The 27,280-nt window shown below is 41.8% G+C and overlaps 1 protein-coding gene across 1 annotated transcript in view; it reads right to left on the bottom strand.

Moving 5' to 3' along the window:
• Positions 1 to 27,280, bottom strand: part of GALNT2 (polypeptide N-acetylgalactosaminyltransferase 2) — a 183,102-nt gene that overhangs the window by 53,153 nt on the left and 102,669 nt on the right. Inside the window, exons 10-11 of the mRNA XM_077283219.1 lie at positions 21,940 to 22,043; positions 14,577 to 14,703 (exon numbers count right to left, since the gene is read on the bottom strand). Coding sequence (XP_077139334.1) covers positions 14,577 to 14,703; positions 21,940 to 22,043 — 231 coding nt within the window. The remainder of the gene's footprint in view (positions 1 to 14,576; positions 14,704 to 21,939; positions 22,044 to 27,280) is intronic.

Genomic DNA, 27,280 nt, shown 5'->3' with positions numbered 1-27,280 from the left:
TATTTGGATTTTGTATGATCTATCAATACTAAGTAGCAAGTAGTTGTGAAGCGATAAAAGAAATGATGCATGGTTATCTAACTACCGTATATACCCGAGTATAAGCCGACCCCCCTAATTTTGCACCAAAAAACTGGGAAAAACTTATTGACTCGAGTAGAAGTCTAGGGTGGAAAATGCAGCAGCTAAAGGTAAATGTCAAAATTAAAAATAGATACTAATAAAAGTAAAATTAATTGAGACATCAGTAGGTTAAGTGTTTTTGAATATCCATATTGAATCAGGAGCCCCATATAAATGCTCAATAAAATTTATGATGGGCCCCATAAGATGCTCCATATTAAAATATGCCCCATATAATGCTGCACAAATGCTGATTATGGCCCCATAAGATGCTCCATATAACAATGTGCCACATATATTGCTCCATGCAGTTCATTATGGCCCCATACATGCTCCATATAACAATGTGCCACATATAATGCTCCATACAGTTCATTATGGCCCCATAGATGCTCCATATAACAATGTGCCACATATAATGCTCCATACAGTTCATTATGGCCCCATAGATGCTCCATGTAACAATGTGCCACATATAATGCTCCATACAGTTCATTATGGCCCCATAGATGCTCCATGTAACAATGTGCCACATGTAGTGCTGCTGCTGCAATAAAAAAAAGACATACCTCTAGTCGCTGCCTGCTGCTCCTCAGCGTCCCTTCTCTCCGCACTGACTGTTCAGGCAGAGGGCAGCGGGCACACTAATACGTCATCGCGCCCTATGACCTGAACAGTCACTGCAGAGGACACGGAAGACGGGGCGTCGGTTGAACGAGGAAAGGTGAATATGAAATACTCACCTGCTCCCGGCACGGTTCCTGGCAGCTTCTCACGGACAGAAGATCTCTGGCGCCGGCAGCTTCTTCCTCTGCTCAGCGGTCACTGATACTGCTCATTACAGTAATGAATATGCGGCTCTACCCCTATGGGAGGGGAGTCCATATTCATTACTTTAATGAGCGGTACCACGTGACCGCTGAACAGGGGAAGAAGCTGCTGGCGCCGGAGACCATGGGACATGCAGGGACCGCGTCAGGAGCGCCAGGAGCAGGTGAGTATGTGACCGTCGTCGTTCCTCCTCACCCGCCGACTATGACTCGAGTATAAGTCGAGAGGGGCACTTTCAGCCCATTTTTTTGGGCTGAAAATCTCTGCTTATACTCGAGTATATAAGGTATTTTAAAAATATAAGTATGAAAATGCTGACACGCATTTGTACTCAGCCCCCCAAAGTCCATACTTAGTAGGACTACCTTCCACTGCAATTAATGGTGCAAATACTTTGGTGTATGCCTCTACCAGCTTTATACATCTAGAGGCTGAAATTTTTGCCCAGTAGCTCTGGCTCAGTGAGATTGAATGGAGGCGTCTGTGAACAGCAATTTTCAAATTTTGCCAAGATTCTCAATGGAATTTAGGTCAAGGCTGTGACTGGGCCACACACACAAGCACACTTTGATTTAAACCATCCATTGTAGCTCTGGCAGTATGTTTAGGGTTGTGGTCTTGTTGGAAGGTGTAACTACACCAAAGTCTCAAGTCTTTTAAAGCTTTTAATAGGTTTTCCCTGTATTTAGTTCCATCTATATTATCATCAACCCTGCCCAGTTTCCCTGTTCGTGCTGAAGAAAGGCATCCCCTCCCACAGCATGATGCTGCCACCATGATGTTTTACGGTGGGAAGGATGTTTTCAAGGTGATGTGCGGTATTCACTTTCAGCCACATTTAGTATTTTCCATTGAGTCCAAAAGTTCAACTGACCAAAAAACCATCTTACACATGCTGGCTGTGTCCCCTACATTTTTTTTTTTTGCAAACTGAAGACTTCTTATGACTTGCTTTCAAAAATGGCTTTCTTCTTGCCACTCTTCTATGAAGGCCAGATTTGTGGTGTATATACCTAATCGTTGTCCTGTGGACAGATTCTCTCACATAAGTTCTAATTCTCTGCAGCTCCTTCAGAGTGACCATGGGCCTCTTGGTTACCTCTCCAATTAGTGCTCTTCTTGATTGAGTTGTCATTTTAAGTGGAGGGCCATGTCTTGGTAGGTTTGCAGTTGTGCTATACTCCTTCCATTTTTGGATGATGGCTTGAACAGTGGTCCGTGAGATGTTCAAATAAGTATCTTTCTTGAGAAATTTTGCTAAGTTTCAAAGGACTTCAGTAAGCAATATGCACCTCTCTTTAGCTGCCAATTTTGAATCTCAAAGTAACCACTGCACCAGTTTGACTGCTGCAAGATGTAGTCAGTCAATGGTTTACACTGTATGTACAAAAACTGCAACATATACAGCGCTGCACTTCTGTGGTTTGCAATGTTGCAAATCTGCTGGTGTTCTGGAAGCCAGTTTTCATTTTTTGCAAAGCCAGGAAGGCATGTGTCATGACTATTGTCGGATCTCCCAGGACCAGGGGCTCCTTCCCTGTCCGCAACTCTAGGGTGACCTAGCTCACCCTGTTCCCCAGATTACTTCTGATGGTGAAGACGTCGGGGCCACGTACCTTGCCTTAGCGCCTGAATCCACCCTCAGTCCGTACCCTTCCACCACCCAGGAAGAGGGGAATAGTAGTGTACCATTACACACAAACCAGACTAACAAGGTAATATGAACAGGGATAACAAGAAATACTAATCATACAGATATACTCACACAAACAACACAGGAATGAACAAGGGAATGGAGGATGGGGTTAAACCAAAGTACGACAAGAAGGGGAATTATCACACACGTAAAACCTAGCATCAGTCATAGATAAATCCACCAAACGCCTTCTCAAATAATAACCACCAACAATCTCCAGCCATGCAGCAAAAGATACCTATGATAACGAGTGCTAGTCAGGGCCCAGATTATGTAGGAGATGGGAATGGTTAACAGTGAACAGCTGAGCCTTAATTCAGGAAAGCTTCCAGGAGCACTTATCTAAGCAAATTAACCCTTGCACTGGTAAAAGAGACCTGCACTGCTTAACTGATTTTAAATGATACCTTGGTTGATTAAATCAGTCTTGTGGTTGCTGTTTAATCTTTATTTTCAGTTTTGAGTTAATGATATGCTCGTAATCTGGGACGGGCCTGTGGGGGGTATTCATGTGGTGCTCTGCTTAGCTATTCATCTGCATGGCTTCTGACAGGTCACTGATCCCTCAGTGACCTGCCCCCTATTTTACATAATGAATATTATATACATTAAAAAAAAATATCGCATTACACATGCGATTGGCCAGTGTCGGCGCCTGCGCTGCAGCATGATCGCATGTGTAATGTGCATTTAGTTATTTTATTTGATGCTATAAATGAATTCATAAAAAAAAATAAAAACTTGTTACAAAATGGCGCAGGCTATGCCTGCGCAGTAGCAGCTGTTCGCAATCTGATAGATGCTACTGCGCAAGCGGCGCCATCTTGCTAGAGAAAAAAAAATTGCCTCCTCCAAGATGGCGCCGCCTGCGAAGTAGTATCTGTCAGATCGCCGATAGATGCTACTGCACTTGCACAGCCGGCGCCTTCTTAGTGAAGACCATTTTTCTTTTCTTTAGCAAGATGGCGCTGCCGGCACCTGAGCAGTAGCACCTATTGGCTCGCAGATAGATGCTAATGCGCTTGCGCAACCGGCGACTTTTTAGCGAAGACCGTTTTTCTTTTCTTTACCAAGATGGCGCTGCCGGCACCTGAGCAGGAGCACGTATCGGATCGCCGATAGATGCTACTGTGCAGGTGTAGCTGGCCTCATCTTAGTGGAGACAATTTTTTTCTCTCTAGCAAGATGGCTACGCCTGAGCAGTAGAATCAATCGGTTCGCCGATAGCTGATACTGCGCATGTGCCATTTTGAGACAGATTTTTTTTTTTATTAATGAATTTATTTATAGCATCAAATAAAAGAATTAAAAGTTAGGACACTCCTTCTCATTTAAAGATTTTTCTGTATTTTCAGGACTATGAAAATTGTACATTCACACTGAAGGCATCAAAACTATAAATTAACACATGTGGAATTATATACTTAACAAAAAAGTATGAAACAACTGAAAATATGTCTTATATCTTAGGTTCTTCAAAGTAGCCACCTTTTGCTTGGATGACTGCTTTGCACACTATTGGCATTCTCTTGATGAGCTTCAAGAGGTAGTCACCGGGAATGGTCTTACAACAATCTTGAAGGAGTTCCCAGAGATGCTTAGCACTTGTTGGCCCTTTTGCCTTCACTCTGTGGTCCAGCTCACCCCCCCCAAACAATCTCGATTGGGTTCAGGTCTGGTGACTGTGGAGGCCAAGCCATCTGGCGTAGCAGCCCATCACTCTCCTTCTTGGTCAAATAGCCCTTACACAGCCTGGAGGTGTGTTTGGGGTCATTGTCCTGTTGAAAAATAAATGATGGTCCAACTAAACACAAACCGGATGGAATAGCATGCCGCTGCAAGATGCTGTGGTAGCCATGCTGGTTCAGTATGCCTTCAATTTTGCATAAATCCCCAGCAGTGTGACCAGCAAAGCACCCCCACACCATCACATCTCCTCCTCCATGCTTCACGGTGGGAACCAGGCATGTAGAGCCCATCTGTTCACCTTTTCTGCGTTGCACAAAGACAAGGTGGTTGGAACCAAAGATCTCAAATTTGGACTCATCAGACCAAAGCACAGATTTCCACTGGTCTAATGGCCATTCCTTGCGTTCTTTAGCCCAAACAAGTCTCTTCTGCTTGTTGCCTGTCCTTAACAGTGGTTTCCTAGCAGCTATTTTAACATGAAGGCCTGCTGCACAAAGGCTCCTCTTAACAGTTGTTGTAGAGATGTGTCTGCTTGCTAGAACTTTGTGTGGCATTGACCTGGTCTCTAATCTGAGCTGCTGTTAACCTGCGATTTCTGAGGCTTGTGACTCGGATAAACTTATTCTCAGAAGCAGAGGTGAATCATGGTCTTCCTTTCCTGGGGCGGTCCTCATGTGAGCCAGTTTCTTTGTAGCGCTTCAAAGTTTTTGCCACTGCACTTGGGGACACTTTCAAAGTTTTCCCAATTTTTCAGACTGGCTGACCTTCATTTCTTAAAAGTAATGATGGCCACTCGTTTTTCTTGCCTTAGCTGCTTTTTTCTTGCCATAATACAAATTCTAACAGTCTATTCAGTAGGACTATCAGCTGTGTATCCACCAGACTTCTGCACAACACAACTGATAGTCCCAACCCCATTTATAAGGCAAGAAATCCCACTTATTAAACCGGACAGGGCACACCTGTGAAGTGAAGACCATTCCCGGTGACTACCTCTTGAAGCTCATCAAGAGAATTGCCAAAAGTGTGCAAAGCAGCCATCAAAGCAAAAGGTGGCTACTTTGAAGAACCAAGAATATAAGACATATTTTCAGTTGTTTCACACTTTTTTGTTAAGTATATAATTCCACATGTGTTAATTCATAGTTTTGATGCCTTCAGTGTGAATGTACAATTTTCATAGTCATGAAAATACAGAAAAATCTTTAAATGAGAAGGTGTGTCCAAAGTTTTGGTCTGTACTGTATAATATTCATTAAGTAAAATAGAGGGCAGGTCATTGAGGGATCAGAGATCTGTCAGAAGCCATACAGATGACTAGCTAAGCAGAGAACCACATAAAGACCCCCCACAGACTGCCCCGAACCTTGAGCATATCATTAACTAAAAACTGAAAATAAAGATTAAACAGCAACCACAAGACAGATTTCGTCAAACAAGGTATTATTTTAATCAGTTTAACCCCTTCACCCCCAAGGGTGGTTTGCACGTTATGGACCGGGCCAATTTTTACAATTCTGACCACTGTCCCTTTATGAGGTTATAACTCTGGAACGCTTCAACGGATCCTAGTGATTCTGACATTGTTTTCTCGTGACATATTGTACTTCATGATAGTGGTAAAATTTCTTTGATATTACCTGCGTTTATTTGTGAAAAAAATGGAAATTTGGTGAAAATTTAGAAAATTTCGCAATTTTCCAAATTTGAATTTTTATGCAATTAAATCACAGTGATATGTCACACAAAATACTTAATAAGTAACATTTCCCACATGTCTACTTTACATCAGCATCATTTTGGAACCAAAATTTTTTTTTGTTAGGGAGTTATAAGGGTTAAAAGTTGACCAGCAATTTCTCATTTTTACAACACCATTTTTTTTAGGGACCACATCTCATTTGAAGTCATTTTGAGGGGTCTATATGATAGAAAATACCCAAGTGTGACACCATTCTAAAAACTGCACCCCTCAAGGTGCTCAAAACCACATTCAAAAAGTTTATTAACCCTTCAGGTGTTTCACAGGAATTTTTTGAATGTTTAAATAAAAATGAACATTTAACTTTTTTTCACACAAAATTTAATTCAGCTCCAATTTGTTTTATTTTACCAAGGGTAACAGGAGAAAATGGACCCCAAAAGATGTTATACAATTTGTCCTGAGTACGCCGATACCCCATATGTGGGGGTAAACCACTGTTTGGGCGCTTGACAATTGACTGGAATTGAGATGGGACGCCATGTTGCGTTTGGAGAGCCACTGATGTGCCTAAACATTGAAACCCCCCACAAGTGACACCATTTTGGAAAGTAGACCCCCTAAGGAACTTATCTAGAGGTGTAGTGAGCACTTTGACCCACCAAGTGCTTCACAGAAGTTTATAATGCAGAGCCGTAAAAATAAAACAAAATTTTTTTCCCACAAAAATTATATTTTAGCCCCCAGTTTTGTATTTTCCCGAGGGTAACAGGAGAAATTGGACCCCAAAAGTTGTTGTCCAATTTGTCCTGAGTACGCCGATACCCCATATGTGGGGGGGAACCACCGTTTGGGCGCATGGGAGGGCTCGGAAGGGATGGAGCGCCATTTGGAATGCAGACTTAGATGGAATGGTCTGCAGGCGTCACATTGCGTTTGCAGAGCCCCTAATGTACCTAAACAGTAAAAAAAAAACCACAAGTGACACCATTTTGGAAAGTAGACCCCCTAAGGAACTCATCTAGATGTGTTGTGAGAGATTTGAACCCCTAAGTGTTTCACTACAGTTTATAACGCAGAGCCGTGCAAATAAAAAATATTTTTTTTTCCACAAAAATTATTTTTTAGCCCCCAGTTTTGTATTTTTCCAAGGGTAACAGGCGAAATTAGACCCTATATATTGTTGTCCAATTTGTCCTGAGTACGCTGATACCTGATATCTGGGGGGGGAACCACCGTTTGAGCGCATGGCAGAGCTCGGAAGGGAAGGAGCATCATTTGCAATGCAGACTTAGATGGATTGGTCTGCAGGCGTCACATTGCGTTTGCAGAGCCCCTAATGTACCTAAACAGTAGAAACCCCCCACAAGTGACCCAATATTGGAAACTAGACCCCCCAAGGAACTTATCTAGTTGTGTTGTGAGAACTTTGAACCCCCAAGTGTTTCACTACAGTTTATAACGCAGAGCCGTGAAAATAAAAAAATAAAAAATTTCCCCCCAAAATTATTTTTTAGCCCCCAGTTTTGTATTTTCCCAATGGTAACAGGAGAAATTGGACCCCAAAAGTTGTTGTCCAATTTGTCTTGAGTACGCTGATACCCCATATGTGGGGGGGAACCAACGTTTGGGCGCATGGGAGGGCTCGGAAGGGAAGGAGCGCCATTTGGAATGCAGACTTAGATGGAATGGTCTGCAGGCGTCACATTGCGTTTGCAGAGCCCCTAATGTACCTAAACAGTAGAAACCCCCCACAAGTGACACCATTTTGGAAAGTAGACCCCCTAAGGAACTCATCTAGATGTGTTGTGAGAGCTTTGAACCCCCTAGTGTTTCACTACAGTTTATAACGCAGAGCCATGCAAATAGAAAATAATTTTTTTTTCCACAAAAATTATTTTTTAGCCCCTAGTTTTGTATTTTCCCAAGGGTAACAGGAGAAATTGGACCCCAAAAGTTGTTCTCCAATGTGTTCCGAGTACGCGGATACCCCATATGTTGGGGTAAACCCCTGTTTGGGCGCACAGGAGAGCTTGGAAGGGAAGGAGCACTGTTTTACTTTTTCAACGCAGAATTGGCTGGAATTGAAATGGGACGCCATGTCACGTTTGGAGAGCCCCTGATGTGCCTAAACAGTGGAAACCCCCTAATTATAACTGAAACCCTAATTCACACACACCCCTAACCCTAATCCCAATGGTAACCCTAACCACACCTCTAACCCAGACACACCCCTAACCCTAATCCCAACCGTAAATGTAATCCAAACCCTAACCCTAACTTTAGCCCCAACCCTAAATGTAGCCCTAACCCTAGCCCTAGCCCTAACCCTAGCCCTAACCCTAATGGAAAAATGGAAATAAATACATTTTTTAATTTTTTTTTATTTTTCCCTAACTAAGGCTACGTTCACATTAGCGTTTTGCACCGCAGCGTCGGGCGCCGCCGCATGCGTCATGCGCCCCTTTATGTAACATGGGGGCGCATGGACATGCGTTGCACTTGCGTTTTGCGATGCATGCGTCACTGCGGCGCACGCGTCATGGCGCAGAGGACGCAGCAAGTTGCATTTTTTGTGCATCCAAAATCAAGCAAAAAAGGACGCATGCGTCGCAAAACGCAGCGTTGTGCATGCGGTGTTCCTGCGTTGTGCGTTGCATCGCTGACGCTGCGGCGCACAACGCAAATGTGAACGTAGCCTAAGCGGGTGATGAAGGGGGGTTTGATTTACTTTTATAGCGGGTTATTTAGCGGATTTTTATGATTGGCAGCCGTCACACACTGAAAGACGCTTTTTATTGCAAAAAATATTTTTTGCGTTACCACATTTTGAGAGCTATAATTTTTCCATATTTGAGTCCAGAGTCATGTGAGGTCTTGTTTTTTGCGGGACGAGTTGTCGTTTTTATTGGTAACATGTTCGGGCACAGGAGATTTTTTGATCGCTTTTTATTCCGATTTTTGTGAGGCAGAATGACCAAAAACCAGCTATTCATTAATTTCTTTTGGGGGAGGCGTTTATACTGTTCCGCGTTTGGTAAAATGGATAAAGCAGTTTTATTCTTCGGGTCAGTACGATTACAGCGATATCTCATTTACATCATTTTTTTATGTTTTGGCGCTTTTATACGATAAAAGCTATTTTATAGAAAAAATAATTATTTTGGCATCGCTTTATTCTGAGGACTATAACTTTTTTATTTTTTCGCTGAAGATGGTGTATGGCGCCTCGTTTTTTGCGGGACAAGATGACGTTTTCAGTGGTACCATGGTTATTTATATCCGTCTTTTTGATCGCGTGTTATTCCACTTTTTGATTGGCGGTATGAGAATAAAGCGTTGTTTTTTGCCTCTTTTTTTTTTTTTTTTTTTTTAACGGTGTTCACTGAAGGGGTTAACTAGTTATGTAGTTTTATAGGTGGGGTCGTTACGGACGCGGCGATACTAAATATGTGTACTTTTATTGTTTGATTTTTTTTTTATTTAGATAAAGAAATTTATTTATGGGAATAATTTTTTTATTTTATTTATTTAGGAATTTTTTTTTTATTTTTTATTTTTTACAGATGTGGATATTTTTTTAAAACTTTTTTACTTTGTCCCAGGTGGGGACATCACAGATCATTGATCTGGCAGTGTGCACAGCACTCTGCCAGATCTGCGATCTGCTGTGCAGGGCTGCAGGCTTACCAAGTGTCTGCTCTGAGCAGACACTCGGTAAGCCACCTCCTTCCCTGCAGGACCCGGATGCCGCGGCCATCTTGGATCCGGGACCTGCAGCGAGGAAGGAGGTAGGAGACCCTCGGAGCAACGCGATCACATCGCGTTGCTCCGGGGGTCTCAGGGAAGCCCGCAGGGAGCCCCCTCCCTGCGCGATGCTTCCCTATACCGCCGGTACACCGCGATCATGTTTGATCGCGGTGTGCCGGGGGTTAATGTGCCGGGGGCGGTCCGTGACCGCTCCTGGCACATAGTGCCGGATGTCAGCTGCGATAGTCAGCTGACACCCGGCCGCGATCGGCCGCGCTCCCCCCGTGAGCGCGGCCGATCGTGCTGGACGTACTATTCCGTCCTTGGGAAGTAGGGCCCACCCCACATGGACGGAATAGTACGTCCAATGACAGAAAGGGGTTAACGGTGCCGACCTCACACTGTAGATTACTGAGCACAATTCTGCTGGCAGGTTCTCTTTAATAGGAACGTGAAATGCTTATAGTCAGTGCATAAGTAGGCGAAATCAGACGCTGTGGTCTTCTGGCTCCGCTCTGTCGCGGTAAACCCATCACAGCATGCTTTGCCACATAAGAGCTTTTGAAATAGGTTGACACTTTTCTGATCATAGCCAACAACTTTCTCAAGCGTGTATATTTGCAAAAGAAATCTTGCACTATTAAATTCATGAAGTGGGACACTCAGAGCGTGGGTTATTTTGCCTGACCATATGGAAACCAGAACTTTCCGGGTATTTTTGATCATGAAAATTCCAAGTAGTAGTTCAGGGGGAACCAGCCAGCAGGCGAGTTGCCTCTTGGTGCACATTGCTTAAAAAGGAGCGTAAACCCCACCTCCAAAAACAACCCAACATACATTGATCTAATGCCACTAGACTAAAATATATATTACTGAACATTAGGTTCTTCGTTTAATATTCTGATCAGACTGTATACAGTAGTGACCAAAAGTTTGGCTTTTTTTTTTTTTTTTTTTAAAGTGTAATTACGTCTGTCTGGTTGTTGTGATGCCATCTTCCTGGTGATTTTAGTAAACTGGAAGAAAATGATTGTCAGCTATAAGGATGAAAATTGTGTTTGATACGGTTTTATCCCTTTCTGTGTTAGTTTTCAACATTTGCTGGGCCTAATGTTTTGCATATTTTGTCACCGGTAGTCGAATTTTGCCATTTTTTTTGTGTGTGTTTTTCGGTTAAAGACAAAGCCAAATTTATCACCATATGTCAGGAAGCTCATTATTCTGAGTGCAAAGTCAGGGAAAAGCCAAAAAGAGGTAGCTATGGAATTCAACTGCTCACAGAGTCAAGTGTCACGTATAATAAAGAAAGAAAAAGAAGGTTATGGAACAGCTGACAAATCAAGAAGTGGACGACCACAGAAAAATTCCTCCAAAGATGATCACATTATTAAGAAAAAGTCTGTATCTGATGTCCATAAAAGTGTTGGACAGATTTTGCATGAAATTAACTAAGAATATGGGGTCTGTGTGAGTCACTAAACTGTGGTGGGATGGCCAAGACCATTAGGGTTGAATGCATGAGCTACAGTCAAGAATCCTTTCATCTCTGCAAAGAACTGGAAGGTCCGACTTCAGTTTGCCAAAGGACACAGCCAATGGAAAAAGACAGATTGGTCTAAGGTGTTGTGGTCGGATGAATCCAAGTTCAATCCGTTAATGATGGTAAGCACTATATATACCGTCCAATTGGGAAACTTAATGATGTAAGGTGCCAAACACCCACAGTGAAACATGGAGGTGGCAATGTCATGGTTTGGTGCTGATTTTCTGCATCTGCCATTGGCCCTCTGCACAGAATTTAAGGAAATATGAATACTACCAAGCACAAGGATATACTGGAGAATGTAATGCTACCACATGGTAAAACCAAAGTAGGCCGGGGCTGGAAATTCCAGCAGACAATGATCCTAAGCACACATCCAAATTAGTCAAAAATTGGTTAGCAAAAAAAAATGTTGGCTGGTTGCAATGGCCCAGCCAATCACTTGATTTAAACCCTATAGAGCACCTTTGGGCTGAGCTACGGTGATGAGTTGGGGTCCGTACCCATAGCAATAAAGATGAATTGTTTGCAGATTTGCAAATGGAATGGAGCAAGTTTCCTCAGGATGTCTTGAATACCCGCGTGGCTTCACTAGGTAGCAATTAAGGCAAGAGGTTATGCTAAAAAATAATAAGTTATGGCATTGGAAACAATGTTGTGATCAATAAATAGTATATACAAAATCTCTGCCAGTCAGTTTACTTTAATTAAGTGTGTGTGTGTGTGTGTGTGGAGGTTTGGTCCATTGTCTTTTTTCAACGTATTACAGTTATATGAAAAAGTTTGGGCACCCCTATTAATCTTAAGCTTAATGTTTTAGAAAAATTGTTTTTTTTTTTTGCAACAGCTATTTCAGTTTCATATATCTAATAACTGTTGGACACAGTAATGTTTCTGCCTTGAAATGAGGTTTATTGTACTAACAGAAAATGTGCAATCTGCATTCAAACAAAATTTGACAGGTGCATAAGTATGGGCACCCTTATCATTTTCTTGTTTTAAATACTCCTACCTACTTTTTACTGACTTACTAAAGCACTTTTTTTGGTTTTGTAACCTCATTGAGCTTTGAACTTCATAGCCAGGTGTATGCAATCATGAGAAAAGCTACTTAAAGTGGCCACTTGCAAGTTGTTCTCCTGTTTGAATCTCCTCTGAAGAGTGGCATCATGGGCTCCTCAAAACAACTGTCAAATGATCTGAAAACAAAGACTATTCAACATAGTTGTTCAGGGGAAGGATACAAAAAGCTGTCTCAGAGGTGTAACCTGTCAATTTCCACTGTGAGAAACATAGTAAGGAAATGGAAGAACACAGGTACAGTTCTTGTTAAGGCCAGAAGTGGCAGGCCAAGAAAAACATCAGATCAACTGGGATCAACTGCGTCCCTTGCAGCTCAGCGCCACGGACTTGGAGACACCAGCACCATCTCTCCTTGCGATTCGTCGCCTTACCTGGGCGCTTCATTTCAAGCACATCCTCCAGGACCATAGAGGTGTGATCTCCCGGGTACAGTTTTGCGCAGGCCTTCTGGGCCCACATATCGTGCTATTTGGCTTCCAGTATTGTCAAAGATGTTTCTGATGAAGGTCTTGTGATTAGACCGAAAACGTTTAAACCTTTGAACTGGATGCACAAAATAAACGAAATGTTCATCTTCATCTTGTATAAGAATCTTTGAGTGCCAAGTGATTTGTTATCATTTACTGACGGGCTGGAAACCTGACTTGTGCACCACCAAGGAGCCTTGAGTGCCGTGAGTACCTTCTCTACGTGAAAAAGCTTAACTCTAATATGTAGGTACACACATAGAAAGCAATTTCCGGCATCAATCAGCACTATTTTGGTTTTAAATATGGCTATTCAAATACTTGCAAAACCTTAGTGTCTTCTTCTTATTATTATTTTTTTAAATAATGTTCAATTAAAATGAAAAGTTAATGAAACCCAAATGCTGGCTGCAAAGCTGCTACATGTAGGTTAATGGCCGGTAGCTAATATGTGACAACAACGGCAATATGGCCATGGGGTGTACTGTATTTAGAGTAGACAATTAAAATAGGTGTTCCAAAACAAAGAGATCTTTAATATTAAAGTTGAAAAAAATAAAGGCTAGATGCCTTTACAAAATCAGATGGGACCAAAAATCAAAGGTAGAATCACTTGCCACAAGCACGGGTAACTGGCTGCTGGACTCAAGTGACTGTGTGTACATGTCTAATATTACGGTATATTAATTAGGCAATTAAGAAGCTTAAAAAAATTACGGTAGTATAAACAACAAGTACACTTCAAAATCTCTGCAATGAGTGGTTTGATATTAGCCATGCTTACTGACAGTATGTGAAAAACACAAAACAAAAAAAACAAAGTCAACTCACATTTCAGTCTGGTACATCAGCACTGAAGTAGTCCACCTCAATCACATTAGGTCTTTAAACTTTCCCTATCCGGTGTGCAATGAGCGCTCCTATCCCTACACCGTAAGGGCATAAATCTGGTTCTTTGGCCGGCCTCTATGTTTTATACTGCCTGCATTAGCCCCCGATTGGCTGTGGTACACCATGTGATCAGATTATTGCAGGGAATTATGGGGAAACCAGTGGTGCCACCACAGATTCCATCAGTGCACCCACTGAGAAAGCAGCATGTGTGAAGTGGTGCTGGGCCCCACTAGAAACCACGAAGTTATGAGACTGCACAGCCTTGGGCTGCTCATGAGACAATTTGAGAGCTTCCTTTTTAGCTTGTGCCCCAACTGTTAAAATTGAGCTTTAATTTTCCACTTGGGATAGCTGCTCAACTTTTTCAGGCGGATTCCACCTTGAAGCCGCCTTAAAAAAAAAAAAAAAAAGAAAGGAAAAAAAAAAAAGTAAAATTGCTATTAAATACAAACCAAGTGAATAGCAATGTAAAAACAGCATTGCTATGTGTATGTTCTGTCGAGCAACATGTGCATTCTTTAGGCAGATTCCCCTAGGAAGCTACCCTCCACAAAAGTGTAAAACAGAGAAAAGACGCTGTCGGCAGAGCAGACACTAGAAACTACGGTAACGCTGCCAGAAAGGCCGCTTCAGGAAAAAGCCACCAGCGTTTCCCTGAAGCAGCTTTTCCAAGAAGAACTTTGCAAGCTCTGCTGGCAGAAAAAAGGCATTGTGTGCACAAACCCCAAGACTATAAACTTTCCAGTAGAAATCCATGTTTTAGTAGCCTGAAATCTAATTATCAACAGGTCTTCTTACCTCGCAAAAACTGTTCCACTTCCTCCGGGAAATGTGTATGGGTGCTGTTTGCGAAACACATGGCCTACTCTACTGCAGGGAATGATTTCCAGACTTCCACCACATTGCCACACACGGAATGAAATTTCTGACAATGAGATAAAAACAAACTATGAATTAGAAGACTAGATTACACTCTGATTAGAAATATCGTACTTTTGTTTCCCTAATTCCTTAAAACTGTTGTGTTCTATATTGGATAGAGGCAGGAATGAAGGATGTGAAGCATCCACATAATTATAAAAAAAAAGCTTAAATGGATACACAAAAAACAAGTAAAACCTGAAATATAGAAAGAGTTTAAAAAAAGTGCAATAAATTAAACACAGGACAGTTTGGAAAGATTTGGTTGGAGGTCCCAATAAATCTTAAAGAACAGGCTACCGTGCTGTCGCCACTGGAATGACCCAGCGCCGTATAGTTATCAATATTCCCAAATCTCACAGGACACTGTACTTCGGCTATTATAGTTGGCGGACTATAGGAAAAATACTAGATACCAAGTAGGTTGTCATAATAAATAGTCATATTACGGAAAGAAGGTATGACCAATATATTTGGTAAATGCCAATTATAAAGTTTGGGTGAGAATGTTGGTCTGTAGGTCCGCTAACATGGTGTATGCCAGGGAAAGCTGTGTCTTAGGATATCCCTCCAGGCATGCCTTACATGTAAAAGGTATCAATACCTGTGTGTGGTCCAAGAGGACAAGATACTTTATGTGCAGAAGATTCGATGTAATTCTGGGGTAGACGGAGCGCTCAAAACAGCAGCCGATCAGAACCACATACTCATGGGAGGTACCGTATTTTTCAGACCATAAGATGCCCTTTTTTCCTCCAAATTTGGGAGGAAAGTGTGGGTGCGTCTTATGGTCGGAATGGAGAACGTGGGGAGGGGGTAGCGGCAGAGTGGGATCGCAGGAGGCAGGAAAATGTCTCCGCTGCAGGATTCCAATGCTGGGGAAACCGCGTGGTCCCGATACTTAAAGTGAGGTGAATATTCATTAGCCGCTTCCCCCCCCACCTGTCAGCACGGAGAAGTGAGCGGGGAGCAGCAAATAAATATTCCTTCACTAAAAATAGCGGTCACACATGGTTTCCCCAGAACCGGATTCCTGCAGCAGCTGGGGGAGATCTGTCAGGTGGAGGAGGGGGCAGCAGTAGGGGGCCAGAGGAGAGATCGCAGCATACCTGACAGCGCTGATGTGATGCTGAATGCTCTGTGGAAGACCTGTGCTGAGGTCATGAAGAGGGCAGGCTGGAGCACAGGCGCTGGGAAAGGTCAGAGAGGCCCGGCGCCTGCGCACTGCAGTACTTTGCTCTGCCCTCAACAGGGCAGATAAAGTACACCTGTGCAGGAAGCAAAGAAGAGAATAACATCGTATGAAGATGGGAGGTGCTGGACCCGGAGCTACGACGCCCATCGGACCGGACCGCACCGGGACCGCCCCTGGGTGAGCATAATCTAACTTGTTTTTCTCATCTTTCAGGTTACATTATAGAATGCTGTAGATAAGCCCGTGATGGAGGTGGCCTTAGCTTATAGGCGAAAAATGGGGTGACAGATTCCCTTTAAAGCAGCACTCCAGTGTAATTTTTCAGTGCTTTAAATATAAGCTCTGTGCCCCCATTCTTATACTCACTCTCCAGCGTCTTCACATAGTACTTTACAGACACCACACTGGTCCCCGCAGCACCATCTTCTACCCGCAGCTTCCAACATAATAACATACTATTATATATAACACCACCACATATAATAGTATGTTGTTTATGTTATTAAATATTTTACCACATTTTTTGCTTCAAATATACTTTCCCCTATTTTCCACCTCTAAAACATAGGTGCGTCTTAAAGTCCGAAAAATACGGTAATCAGATGCAAGTAGCTGTATTTAATATGTAATTATATCTCAGTGAATAGAAAGAGCAAACATATGCTGAAGTGGTGTACAGGAATTTTTACAGCTCACACCACTTTTTCACCACTTTTTTTTTGTTTAAATAGAGAATGCTTTTTGTAAATAAGAATAAGTGAGCAGTACCTGCTCTCTGCTGTCTCCAGGCTTTGCAAGCATAGCTACAGTGGTGGCTGCATGTCATCAGCACGTGACCGCTGCAACTAATCAATGGGCTCAGCAGTGATGCTGTTGTAGGCAAGACCACTGAGCTCATATTAAAAAAATAAGATATAGAAGCAGTAAGAAGTGAATTCTGCTGACTTTGTTATTTTAATGGACAGGATGCCTTCAATTATTAAAAAAAAAAAAGAAAAATGTAATAAGATTGATAGTCCATGTAGTATCTTAGGGTGAGTAGCGAAAACTATAAATTAATGCTCAAAATTAAACATCCTCCTTCTCTTTGAAAAGATCAGGAGAAAGAGGAGAATGCACAGCAAATTTCATTTATCCCCAATGGTCAGACCTGTACTTAATGAAAATAAGAAGTAAATTAGTGGTCCTTCCACGGTTCTTTCCTATGCTATTCCTTTTGCCATCAAGACTTATGTTCGGGCACTTGAAATGATCACATTATATGTATCATTCCCAAGGTGGACAATGGCACTGTTGGTGGATGGATGTGATAATTACACAGGTCAACAAAAAAAAATTTTTTTTCTGGTGTCCAAAATATTTTAATGAATTTGGGGTATTTTTGGGGTGCTGATTCTGAATATGCTATCAGTTTTGCCAGATTGGCTTAAGTTTTTGAGATTTTTGGTATCTTATTTATAGCACTTGTTGGTAAATGCGACGCATCATCTCATTAATTTCTTTGGATTAGTACTTGAACTGAGCAGTTCTCAATATAGTTTTGTGTTAATTAGTGTTCTAAAAGTTTGTTCATAGCTTGATTTTTGCACTAACTTTATGTTGTTGTCTGTTTTCCAGTGAAAAGCATGAACTCATCAAGAAGAAGTTGTCTTAACGATCCAGACTCATTCTGTTACATTTGTGGTGAATACACACTGCCAAAACATAGAAGAAACATAACAGACTTCGTAAAAAAAGTGTATTTTGCCTATTTTGGGGTTATGCTTGGGGACCAAGACAAGTTTTGGGCACCACACATAGTGTGCAAAGCATGTATCGAATTATTACGAAAATGGAGCAAAGGACAAAGAAAAAGCTTCAAATTTGGTGTTCCAATGGTGTGGAGAGAGCCAAAAAATCATCATGATGACTGTTATTTCTGTGCAGTGCAAGTGCAAGGATTCAATAAGCATAAGAAACGAAAATGGGAGTAACATGGAATCTGCAAGAAGGCCTGTCCCTCATTGTGAAGATGTGCCTGTACCTGTGTTTACCATAAATAACAGTCATCATGATGATTTTTTGGCTCTCTCCACACCATTGGAACACCAAATTTGAAGCTTTTTCTTTGTCCTTTGCTCCATTTTCGTAATAATTCGATACATGCTTTGCACACTATATGTGGTGCCCAAAACTTGTCTTGGTCCCCAAGCATAACCCCAAAATAGGCAAAATACACTTTTTTTACGAAGTCTGTTATGTTTCTTCTATGTTTTGGCAGTGTGTATTCACCACAAATGTAACAGAATGAGTCTGGATCGTTAAGACAACTTCTTCTTGATGAGTTCATGCTTTTCACTGGAAAACAGACAACAACATAAAGTTAGTGCAAAAATCAAGCTATGAACAAACTTTTAGAACACTAATTAACACAAAACTATATTGAGAACTGCTCAGTTCAAGTACTAATCCAAAGAAATTAATGAGATGATGCGTCGCATTTACCAACAAGTGCTATAAATAAGATACCAAAAATCTCAAAAACTTTAGCCAATCTGGCAAAACTGATGACATATTCAGAATCAGCACCCCAAAAATACCCTAAATTCGATTAAATATCTTTGGCACCAAAAATGCTGTTGACCAGTGTTATATATACAGGTTATTGGACTGCGTGGATATGAACAAAGTGAGCAGCCAACACGATATACAGTACTGTGCAAAAGTTTTAGGCAGGTGCTGAAAAAAAGCAAATAGGCAAGAATTCTTTCAAAAATAGAATTAACAAAATGCTTTAAGGGCAGCATTAGTTCTTCTAGGAACAGGGCCACAGTTCTTGAAGGAACTCAGCAGGGAAGCTGTTCCAAACATATGGGATGTTCTGTGGATATAGGCTTAAGCAAATTTTTCTGTCTCATCTTGTAATCCAAACCAGAGCTGATGTTGTGCTCAAAGCTCTGTGGGGCTATATAAACACTTCCAGGACTCCTTGTTCTTCTTTTTGCTACAGATAGCTCTTAAAGAGAACCTGTCAGCAGAATTGTGCTCCATAACCTACAGACACTGCCAGGCTGTCCCTGTTATACTGATTACAATGATACCTGGGTTGATGAAATCCGTCTTGTGGTTGTTGTTTAATCTTTATTTGCAGTTTTCAGTTAATCAGAGTCTCCTGCTCTGGGGTGGCCTGTGGGGGGTCTTCATGTGGTGATCTGAATAGTATGTAAAGTAGGGGGAAGGTCACTGAGGGATCAGTGACCTGTCATAAGCCATAGAGATGAATACCTAAGCAGAGCACTACATAAAGCTCCGACCCCCCCACAAGCCGCCCCGGAGCACAAGAATCTCATTAACTGAAAACTACAAATACAGATTAAACAACAACCACAAGAAAGATTTCATCAACCCAGGTATCATTGTAATCAGTATAACGGCACCGACTTGACACTGTCTGTAGGTTACTGGGCACAATCCTGCTGACAGGTTCCCTTTAATGACTTTGGCTGTATTTTTCGGATTGTTGTCCTGCTGCAGAATAAATATTGAGCCAATCAAATGGCTTCTTGATGGTATTCAATAATGGATAGGTTTCTGCCTGTAATTCTCAAAAGTGGAAAGGATACATTTCCCGAAGCTCACACAAGATATGAGCTTCGTTATCCAAGAATTTTGGAACAATCTCCCTACCAAGTTCTTACAAAAACTAACATGGAGAATGAATGCGGTTTTAAAGGTAAAGTGAGGCGACACCAAATACTGATTGGATTCTCTTCAGTCATTTTGAATTTTTGTTATTTGATAAATATCAACGAAATTCTAATCTTGAAAACATTCTTACATTGTAGCATTTTCCCACTTGCTTAAAACTTTTGCAAAGTATATCATGTTACAGAAAGTTGAGAAATCAATCATAAGTGCCTTACAGTGAAGGCTGAGGGTTACTGGGAATATACATCAATTAGTATAGTGCATATGGGAATATACATCAATTAGTATAGTGTATATGGGAATATGGGAATATACATCAATTAGTATAGTTTATATGGGAATATACATCAATTAGTGGCAATGAAAAAAACCATGTTAGGTCATGTCACACAGTACCATTTTGATCGCTACGACGGTACGATCCGTGATGTTCCAGCGATATCCATACGATATCGCAGTGTCTGACACGCAGCAGCGATCAGGGATCCTGCTGAGAATCGTACGTCGTAGCAGATCGTATGGAACTTTCTTTCGTCGCTTGATCACCCGCTGACATCGCTGGATCGTTGTGTGTGACAGCGATCCAGCGATGTGTTCGCTTGTAACCAGGGTAAACATCGGGTAACTAAGCGCAGGGCCGCGCTTAGTAACCCGATGTTTACCCTGGTTACCAGCGTAAACGTAAAAAAAACAAACAGTACATACTATGATGCGGTGTTGTGACTGATCAGCTCTGGCGTCACCGTCTACGCCTTCGGACAAATTGAACGTGAAGAGGAAGCCAGGGATTGGCTGGAGTCCGGACTTCCTCTTCACATTCAGTTTGTCTGGAGGCGGAGACAGTGACGCCAGCGCTGATTAGGATTCGGCATCACGTGTCACAACAACCGCACAGGAGCCCCGGGGAGAGCGAGTGCCGACACCACGGTGAGTATAGGCTTTATTATTATTATTATTCGGGACATAACATTTAGATTAAGATGGGGTTGTCCTAGGGGTGGACAACCCCTTTAACTCTTTTAGGGAAGCACCTCCAGACCCAGACTAACCCAAAACAGGATAAAATACTTTACTTCTTTGGTTAATGAAACATTAACTTGTTATTAACCAATCACAACAGAGATGTGAATGTTCAGATTACCATGTGTACTAAATATAGTTGAAAAAGTATATTTTTACATTTTAATTTTTTCCTTGTGGACATGTCTGTACAATGGCTTGTTTTGGGATTTGCATTTAAAGGATTCATTTTGCAGTAAAAATGACTCAGCAACATGATTCTTCAGGTCAGTGTGGCTACACTAAATTTAAAAGGCTTTTCTTCTTCTTTAGTCAATAAAAAACCCTGGACTGTTTAAAAATAACTGGTAATGCCATTTGCTGGTGACCTTTCACTTTTTTTTTTTCATGCTTCCATTGACAGACTTGTCGGGGTGTTTTTAGCATACCGATATAATACTTCTACTGTTACCATTTTAGGGCACATGTTTTGCTTGCTTGTTTTTTGCACTTCTTGAGACAAGTATAACGACAGAAAAATAGCAATTCTGGCATTTCGAATTTCTTTTTTAGTATTCAAAGTATGACTTACATTTAATATTTTGATAGATCATACATTTATGGATGTGGTGATGGCAAATATGATTAAGTTTATTTTTTTTACACTTTATTATTTAATTCCCCACAGGGAACTTGAATCTGTGATCAATTGATCGCAACACTGCAATGCGTAGTAAAATTGATGTTTTCCTATGAAGTTTCATAGGAGGACCGAGGACCAACATGGTAGCCATTGAGGCCTTCAGCAGGCTCCCGGCTACTATGGTAAATCTCTAGGGTCGGGGCCAATGATGCAAATTTACATTATATGAAGATGAAGGGGTTGAGTAGAGAATCAATTAATAATTAATGGTAACTTGTTGACATGACATCACTGATACAGTGATATAAATTCTACATATATACCCTGGGCGACCAGATGACCCTTCATCAGGGTTATAATGCACTTCCTGATGAGTGGCTTTGGACACTGATTAGTTTGGGAAGCACGGCCTTAGTGTGTTCATGTCCATAACGCAGAAACTTAGATTTAAGATGACTTTAAGAGGTTATAGTAAACAGTGTTTGCCTTTTTATAAGAAAACCTATATGCTTTCACAGTGAATTAGAGCACTTCACAAAATGTATCTTCTAACAGCGTGACCACCAGAATGTCGGCAATATGGGGCAAATTGCGTAAATGCATTGTCAGCAATGTCTTCCCCATACAGGGGCCGCATCATCTTCAAGATACCGGACATTTTACAACATTAAACTGAGTAAATGGCGTGTTAGAGGAAGTCCACTACTTATACCTACCTAAATTTTCCCCTCCCCAAACGTCCATCATCATATCATATTTTCCCAATTCTTCAAAGTAGGGTTTGTCCATAACAAAGAGCCCTCCAGCGATCATTGGCGTTCTACAATGGACAACAGAAAGTGTTAGAAAAGCCCAGAAGTTACAGTACAGAAGTATAATAATACAAAACAGTATACTCGGAATACTGAGATGACGGCTAAAAAGCCACATTCTAAATGCTTCAGTGAAGGATTTGTTTTAAATGGAATCTGTCAGCAGATTTTTTGCTATCCTATCTGAGAGCAGCACATTGTAGGTGCAGAGACCCGGACTCCAGAGATGGAACTTACTGGTCTGATTGCTGTAATTTCAATAAAAATCAATGTGTTTTCTAGTAGTTCTCTGATTGCTGAGCTCTGTATGCCAACACCACCGATAAACCGCTTTGGGTACACTGGACATAGGCAGAAAGCTTCCAGTGATGGGGCTTATACAGAGCTCCTAAATATGGAGGACTACAAGGCAGCAGGCATATTAGTCCTATAGTTATAATTTCCTGCTGATAAAGCTGTGAATTTATCAAAATGACAGGGAGCAGCAAAGTAAGTGCCACATCACTGGAATAAGGGGCATTGTCTCTACATTACCCTGCTCTTAGATTAGGTGACAAAAACCTGGCGAAAGATTAGCCATAAAGACAAAAAGAAATATGAAAAAAAAAAAAAAACAGCAAAAAAAAATAATAGACAATCCCAGCTGCAAGGGGAAACCCATTGGCTCCCCACAATCGTAAACGGTAGCTGCTCCTTCCTGGGAACAAAAGCATTCCAGTAACATGGCCATGCTTCACATTTCTGATATTTTACAGCATATTACAGAGTAAGATGTTCATACTGCACAGCAGAAAAAGGTGTGCGAGAGGAAATCCATGACTTCTACCTACCCAAATATCCCCCTCCCCAAACATCCATATCACATTTTACCATATAGCACAGTCAGCACTTGTTCTGTACGGAGAAGGCTTGGTCATGGTGCCGGAAGAGGTTAACAAAAAATAAAAATAAATGTAATACGAATAATCCAACTATATTTAGCTTGTGTTTTAACTTAACCGTTCATTTACATGTAAAGAAAAATGTGGATTCTGTGGAATAAGACACCGGATCACACATAAGGTGTAATTTATTCAGCTGCCTATGATCTGCATACCAATATAATAGGCCCAATATAATGCAATACAATATAATAGGCCCCATATAATGTTCCATATATAATGGGACTCATATGATGCTCTAGTGTAAAACCACATATGATATTCCAGTGTATACTGGGTCCATAAAAAATGCTCCAGTGTATGATGGGCCTAAAAAACGCTCCATAATAGGACTCATATGATGCTCCAGCATATAATGGGCCCATATAATAATAATAATCTTTATTTTTATATAGTGCTAACATATTCCGCAGCGCCTTACAGTTTTGCACACATTATCTCCACTGTCCCCATTGGGGCTCACAATCTAAATTCCCTATCAGTATGTCTTTGGACATATAGGATTGTCCAGTGTATAATGGGCCCACATATGATGCTCCAGTGTATAATGGGCCCCATATGTAATGCTCCATATTTAATGGGCTCCATATATGATGCTCCAGGGTATAATGGGTCCAATATACGATGCTCCAGTGTATCATGGGCCCCATATATGATGGTCCAGAGTATAATGGGCCAATATATGATGCTCCAGAGTATAATGGGCCAATATATGATGCTCCATTGTATGATTGTCCCATATATGATGGGCCCCAAAGATAATGCTCCATACAGTATAATCAGCCACATATATTGCTCCATACAGTATAATGAGCCCCATATTTTCCTCCATACATAATGGGTCCCATATCCTGTTCCATACAGTATATGATGGGCCATACATTTTGCTCCATACAGAATGGCCCCATATAATGCTCCATATATAATGGGCCCCACATGACGCCCCATATATAATGAGCCCCATATGATGCTCCAGTATATGATGGGCCCATATAATGCTCTATATACAGTGGATACTGAAAGTATTCAGACCCCTTTACATTTTTTTACTGTTGCATTGCAGCCATTTGGTAAATTCAAAAAAGTTTATTTTTTCTCATTAATGCACACTCTGCACCTCATCTTGACTGGAAAAAAAAAACTTAGACATTATGGCACATTTATTATTATGAGGTTCAGAGCACTCTGGAAGAGGTTTTCATCCAGGATATCTCTGTACTTGGCCGCATTCAGGTTTCCTTCAATGGCAACCAGTCGTCCTGTCCCTGCAGCTGAAAAACACCCCCATAGCATGATGCTGCCACCACCATGTTTCACTGTTGGGATTGTATTGGACATGAGATGAGCAGTGCCTGGTTTTCTCCACCCATGCCACTTAGAATTATCACCAAAATGGTCTATCTTTGTCTCATCAGACCAGAGAATCTTATTTCTCATAATCTGGGAGTCATTCATGTGGTTTTTTTTAGCAAACTCTATGCAGACTTTCGTATGTCTTGCACTGAGGAGAGGCTTCCGTTGGGCCACTCTGCCATAAAGGCCTGACTGGTGGAGGGCTGCAGTGATAGCTGACTTTGTGGAACTTTCTCCCATCTCCCTACTGCATCTCTGGAGCTCAGCCACAGTGATCTTGGGCTTCTTCTTTACCTCTCTCACCAAGGCTCTTGTCCCACGATTGTTCTGTTTGGCTGGACGGTCAGGTCAAAAAGACTTCTGGTTGTCCCAAACTTCTTCCATTTAAGGATTATGGAGGCCACTGTGCTCTTAGGAACCTTGAGTACTGCAACAAGATCTGTGCCTTGCCCCAATTCTGCCTCTGAGCTCCTTGGCCAGTTCCTTTGACCTCATGATCTTCATGAGGTCTGACATGCACGGTGAGCTGTGAGGTCTTATATAGACAGGTGTGTGCCTTTCCAAATCAAGTCCTATCAGTTTAATTAAACACAGTTGGCCTCCAATGAAGGAGTAGAACCATCTTGAGGATCACAAGGGAATGGACAGCATGTGACTTAAATATGAGTGTTTGAGCAAAGGGTCTGAATACTTATGACCATGTGATTTCACTTTTTCTTTATTACCGTATATCGAGTATAAGCCGAGAATTTCAGCCCATTTTTTTAGGCTGAAATTGCCCCTCTCGGCTTATACTCGAGTCATACCCAGGGGTCGGCAGGGGAGAGGGAGCGGCAGCTGTGTAATAATACTCACCTGCTCCTGCCGCAGTGTCCCTGGTTCTCCAGCGCGGCAGCTTCTTCCTGTAGTGAGCGGTCACATGGTACCGCTCATTACAGTAATGAATATGGACCCGACTCCACTCCCATAGGGGTGGAGCCGCATATTCATTACTGTAATGAGTAGTACCATGTGACCACTCACTACAAGAAGAAGCTGCTGGCGCCGGAGAACTAGGGACACCACACCAGGAGCAGGTGAGTATAATGCAGTGTGCGATATTTACCTGCTCCCCATTCCACCGCCGCCGGCCGCGGCTCCGTCTTCCGCATCCTCTGCAGTGACGCTCAGGTCAGAGGGTGTGATGACACGACTAGTGTGCGCGCTGCTCTCTGCCTGAACAGTCAGTGCAGAGGACAGGGAAGACACAGCGGCGCCCATCGGTGGAACGCGGAGCAGGTGAATATAGCAAGTGCCGGGGGCCTGAGAGGTGAGTATGTTATTTTTATTTTCTTTTTTAATCGCAACAACAGCATATGGGGCAAATGGCCCCATAAGATGATCCATACAGACATGTGCAGCATTATATGGGGCAAGTATCTGTATGGAGCATCTTATGGGGCCATGTGCAGCATTATATGGGGCAAATATCTGTATGGGGCCATGTGCAGCATTATATGGGGCAAATATCTGTATGGGGCCATGTGCAGCATTACATGGGGCAAATATCTGTACGAGCATCTTATGGGGCCATGTGCAGCATTAAATGGGGCAAATATCTGTATGGGGTCATGTGCAGCATTACATGGGCCAAATATCTGTATGGGGCCATGTGCAGCATTATATGGGGCAAATATTTGTATGGGGCCATGTGCAGCATTACATGGGGCACATATCTGTATGGAGCATCTTATGGGGCCATGTGCAGCATTATATGGGGCAAATATCTGTATGGAGCATCTTATGGGGCCATAACCAGAATTTGTTGAGCATTATATGGGGCAAATGTCTGTATGGAGCATCTTAAGGGGCCATAATCAACATTTGTGCAACATTATATGGGGCATATTTTAATATGGAGCATCTTATGGGGCCCATCATAAACTTTATGGAGCATTATATGGGGCGTATTTTGTATGGAGCATCTTATGGGGCCCATCATGAACTGTATGGAGCATTATATGGGGCTCCTGATTCAATATGGATATTCAAAAACACTTAACCTACTGATGTCTCAATTAATTTTACTTTTATTGGTATCTATTTTTATTTGAAATTTACCAGTAGCTGCTGCATTTTCCACCCTAGGCTTATACTCGAGTCATTAAGTTTTCCCAGTTTTTTGTGGCAAAATTAGGGGTCTCGGCTTATACTTGGGTCAGCATATACTCAAGTATATACGGTAAATTTTCAAAAGTTTCTACATTTCTGTTTTTTTTTTTTCAGTCAAGATGGGGTTTATACTGTACATTAATGTGAAAAAAATGAACTTTTTTTGAATTTACCAAATTGCTGCAATGAAACAGAATGAAAAATTTATAGGGATCTGAATACTTTCCGTACCCACTGTATAATGGGATTCGTATATGATGCTCCAGTGTATAATGAGCTCATATATGAAGTTCCAGTGTATAATGGGCCCTATATATGATGCTCCAGTGTATAATGGGCCCATATATGATGCTCCAGTGTATGATGGGCCCAATATATGATGCTCCAGTGTATAATGGGCCCAATATATGATGCTCCAGTGTATAATGGGCCCATATATGATGCTCCAGAGTATAATGGGCCAATATATGATGCTCCATTGTATGATTGTCCCATATATGATGCCCCAGTGTATAAATGGGCCCATATATGATGCTTCAATGTATGATGGTCTCCATATATGATGCCCCATATATAATGGGTCCCAAGGTCAACTTTCAGAGTCCAGAAGTTGATGTGACATCTCCAGATGTTAGTGGCGGCTGCAGCCAGGGGTCACATGATTGGGACTGAGCGAGCAGCAGAGGGGCCGCACAGAGGCAAATATGTCACCACTAGATGGTGGCCCGATTCTAACGCATCGGGTATTCTAGAAAATGTATATATGCATGTATGTATGTATGTATGTATGTATGTATGTA

Source organism: Ranitomeya variabilis, chromosome 2 (assembly GCF_051348905.1).
Source record: "Ranitomeya variabilis isolate aRanVar5 chromosome 2, aRanVar5.hap1, whole genome shotgun sequence".
Classification (NCBI taxonomy): Eukaryota; Metazoa; Chordata; class Amphibia; order Anura; family Dendrobatidae; genus Ranitomeya; species Ranitomeya variabilis.
Note: the sequence above shows the minus strand (reverse complement) of the source record. Positions and strands in the feature narration are given on the sequence as shown.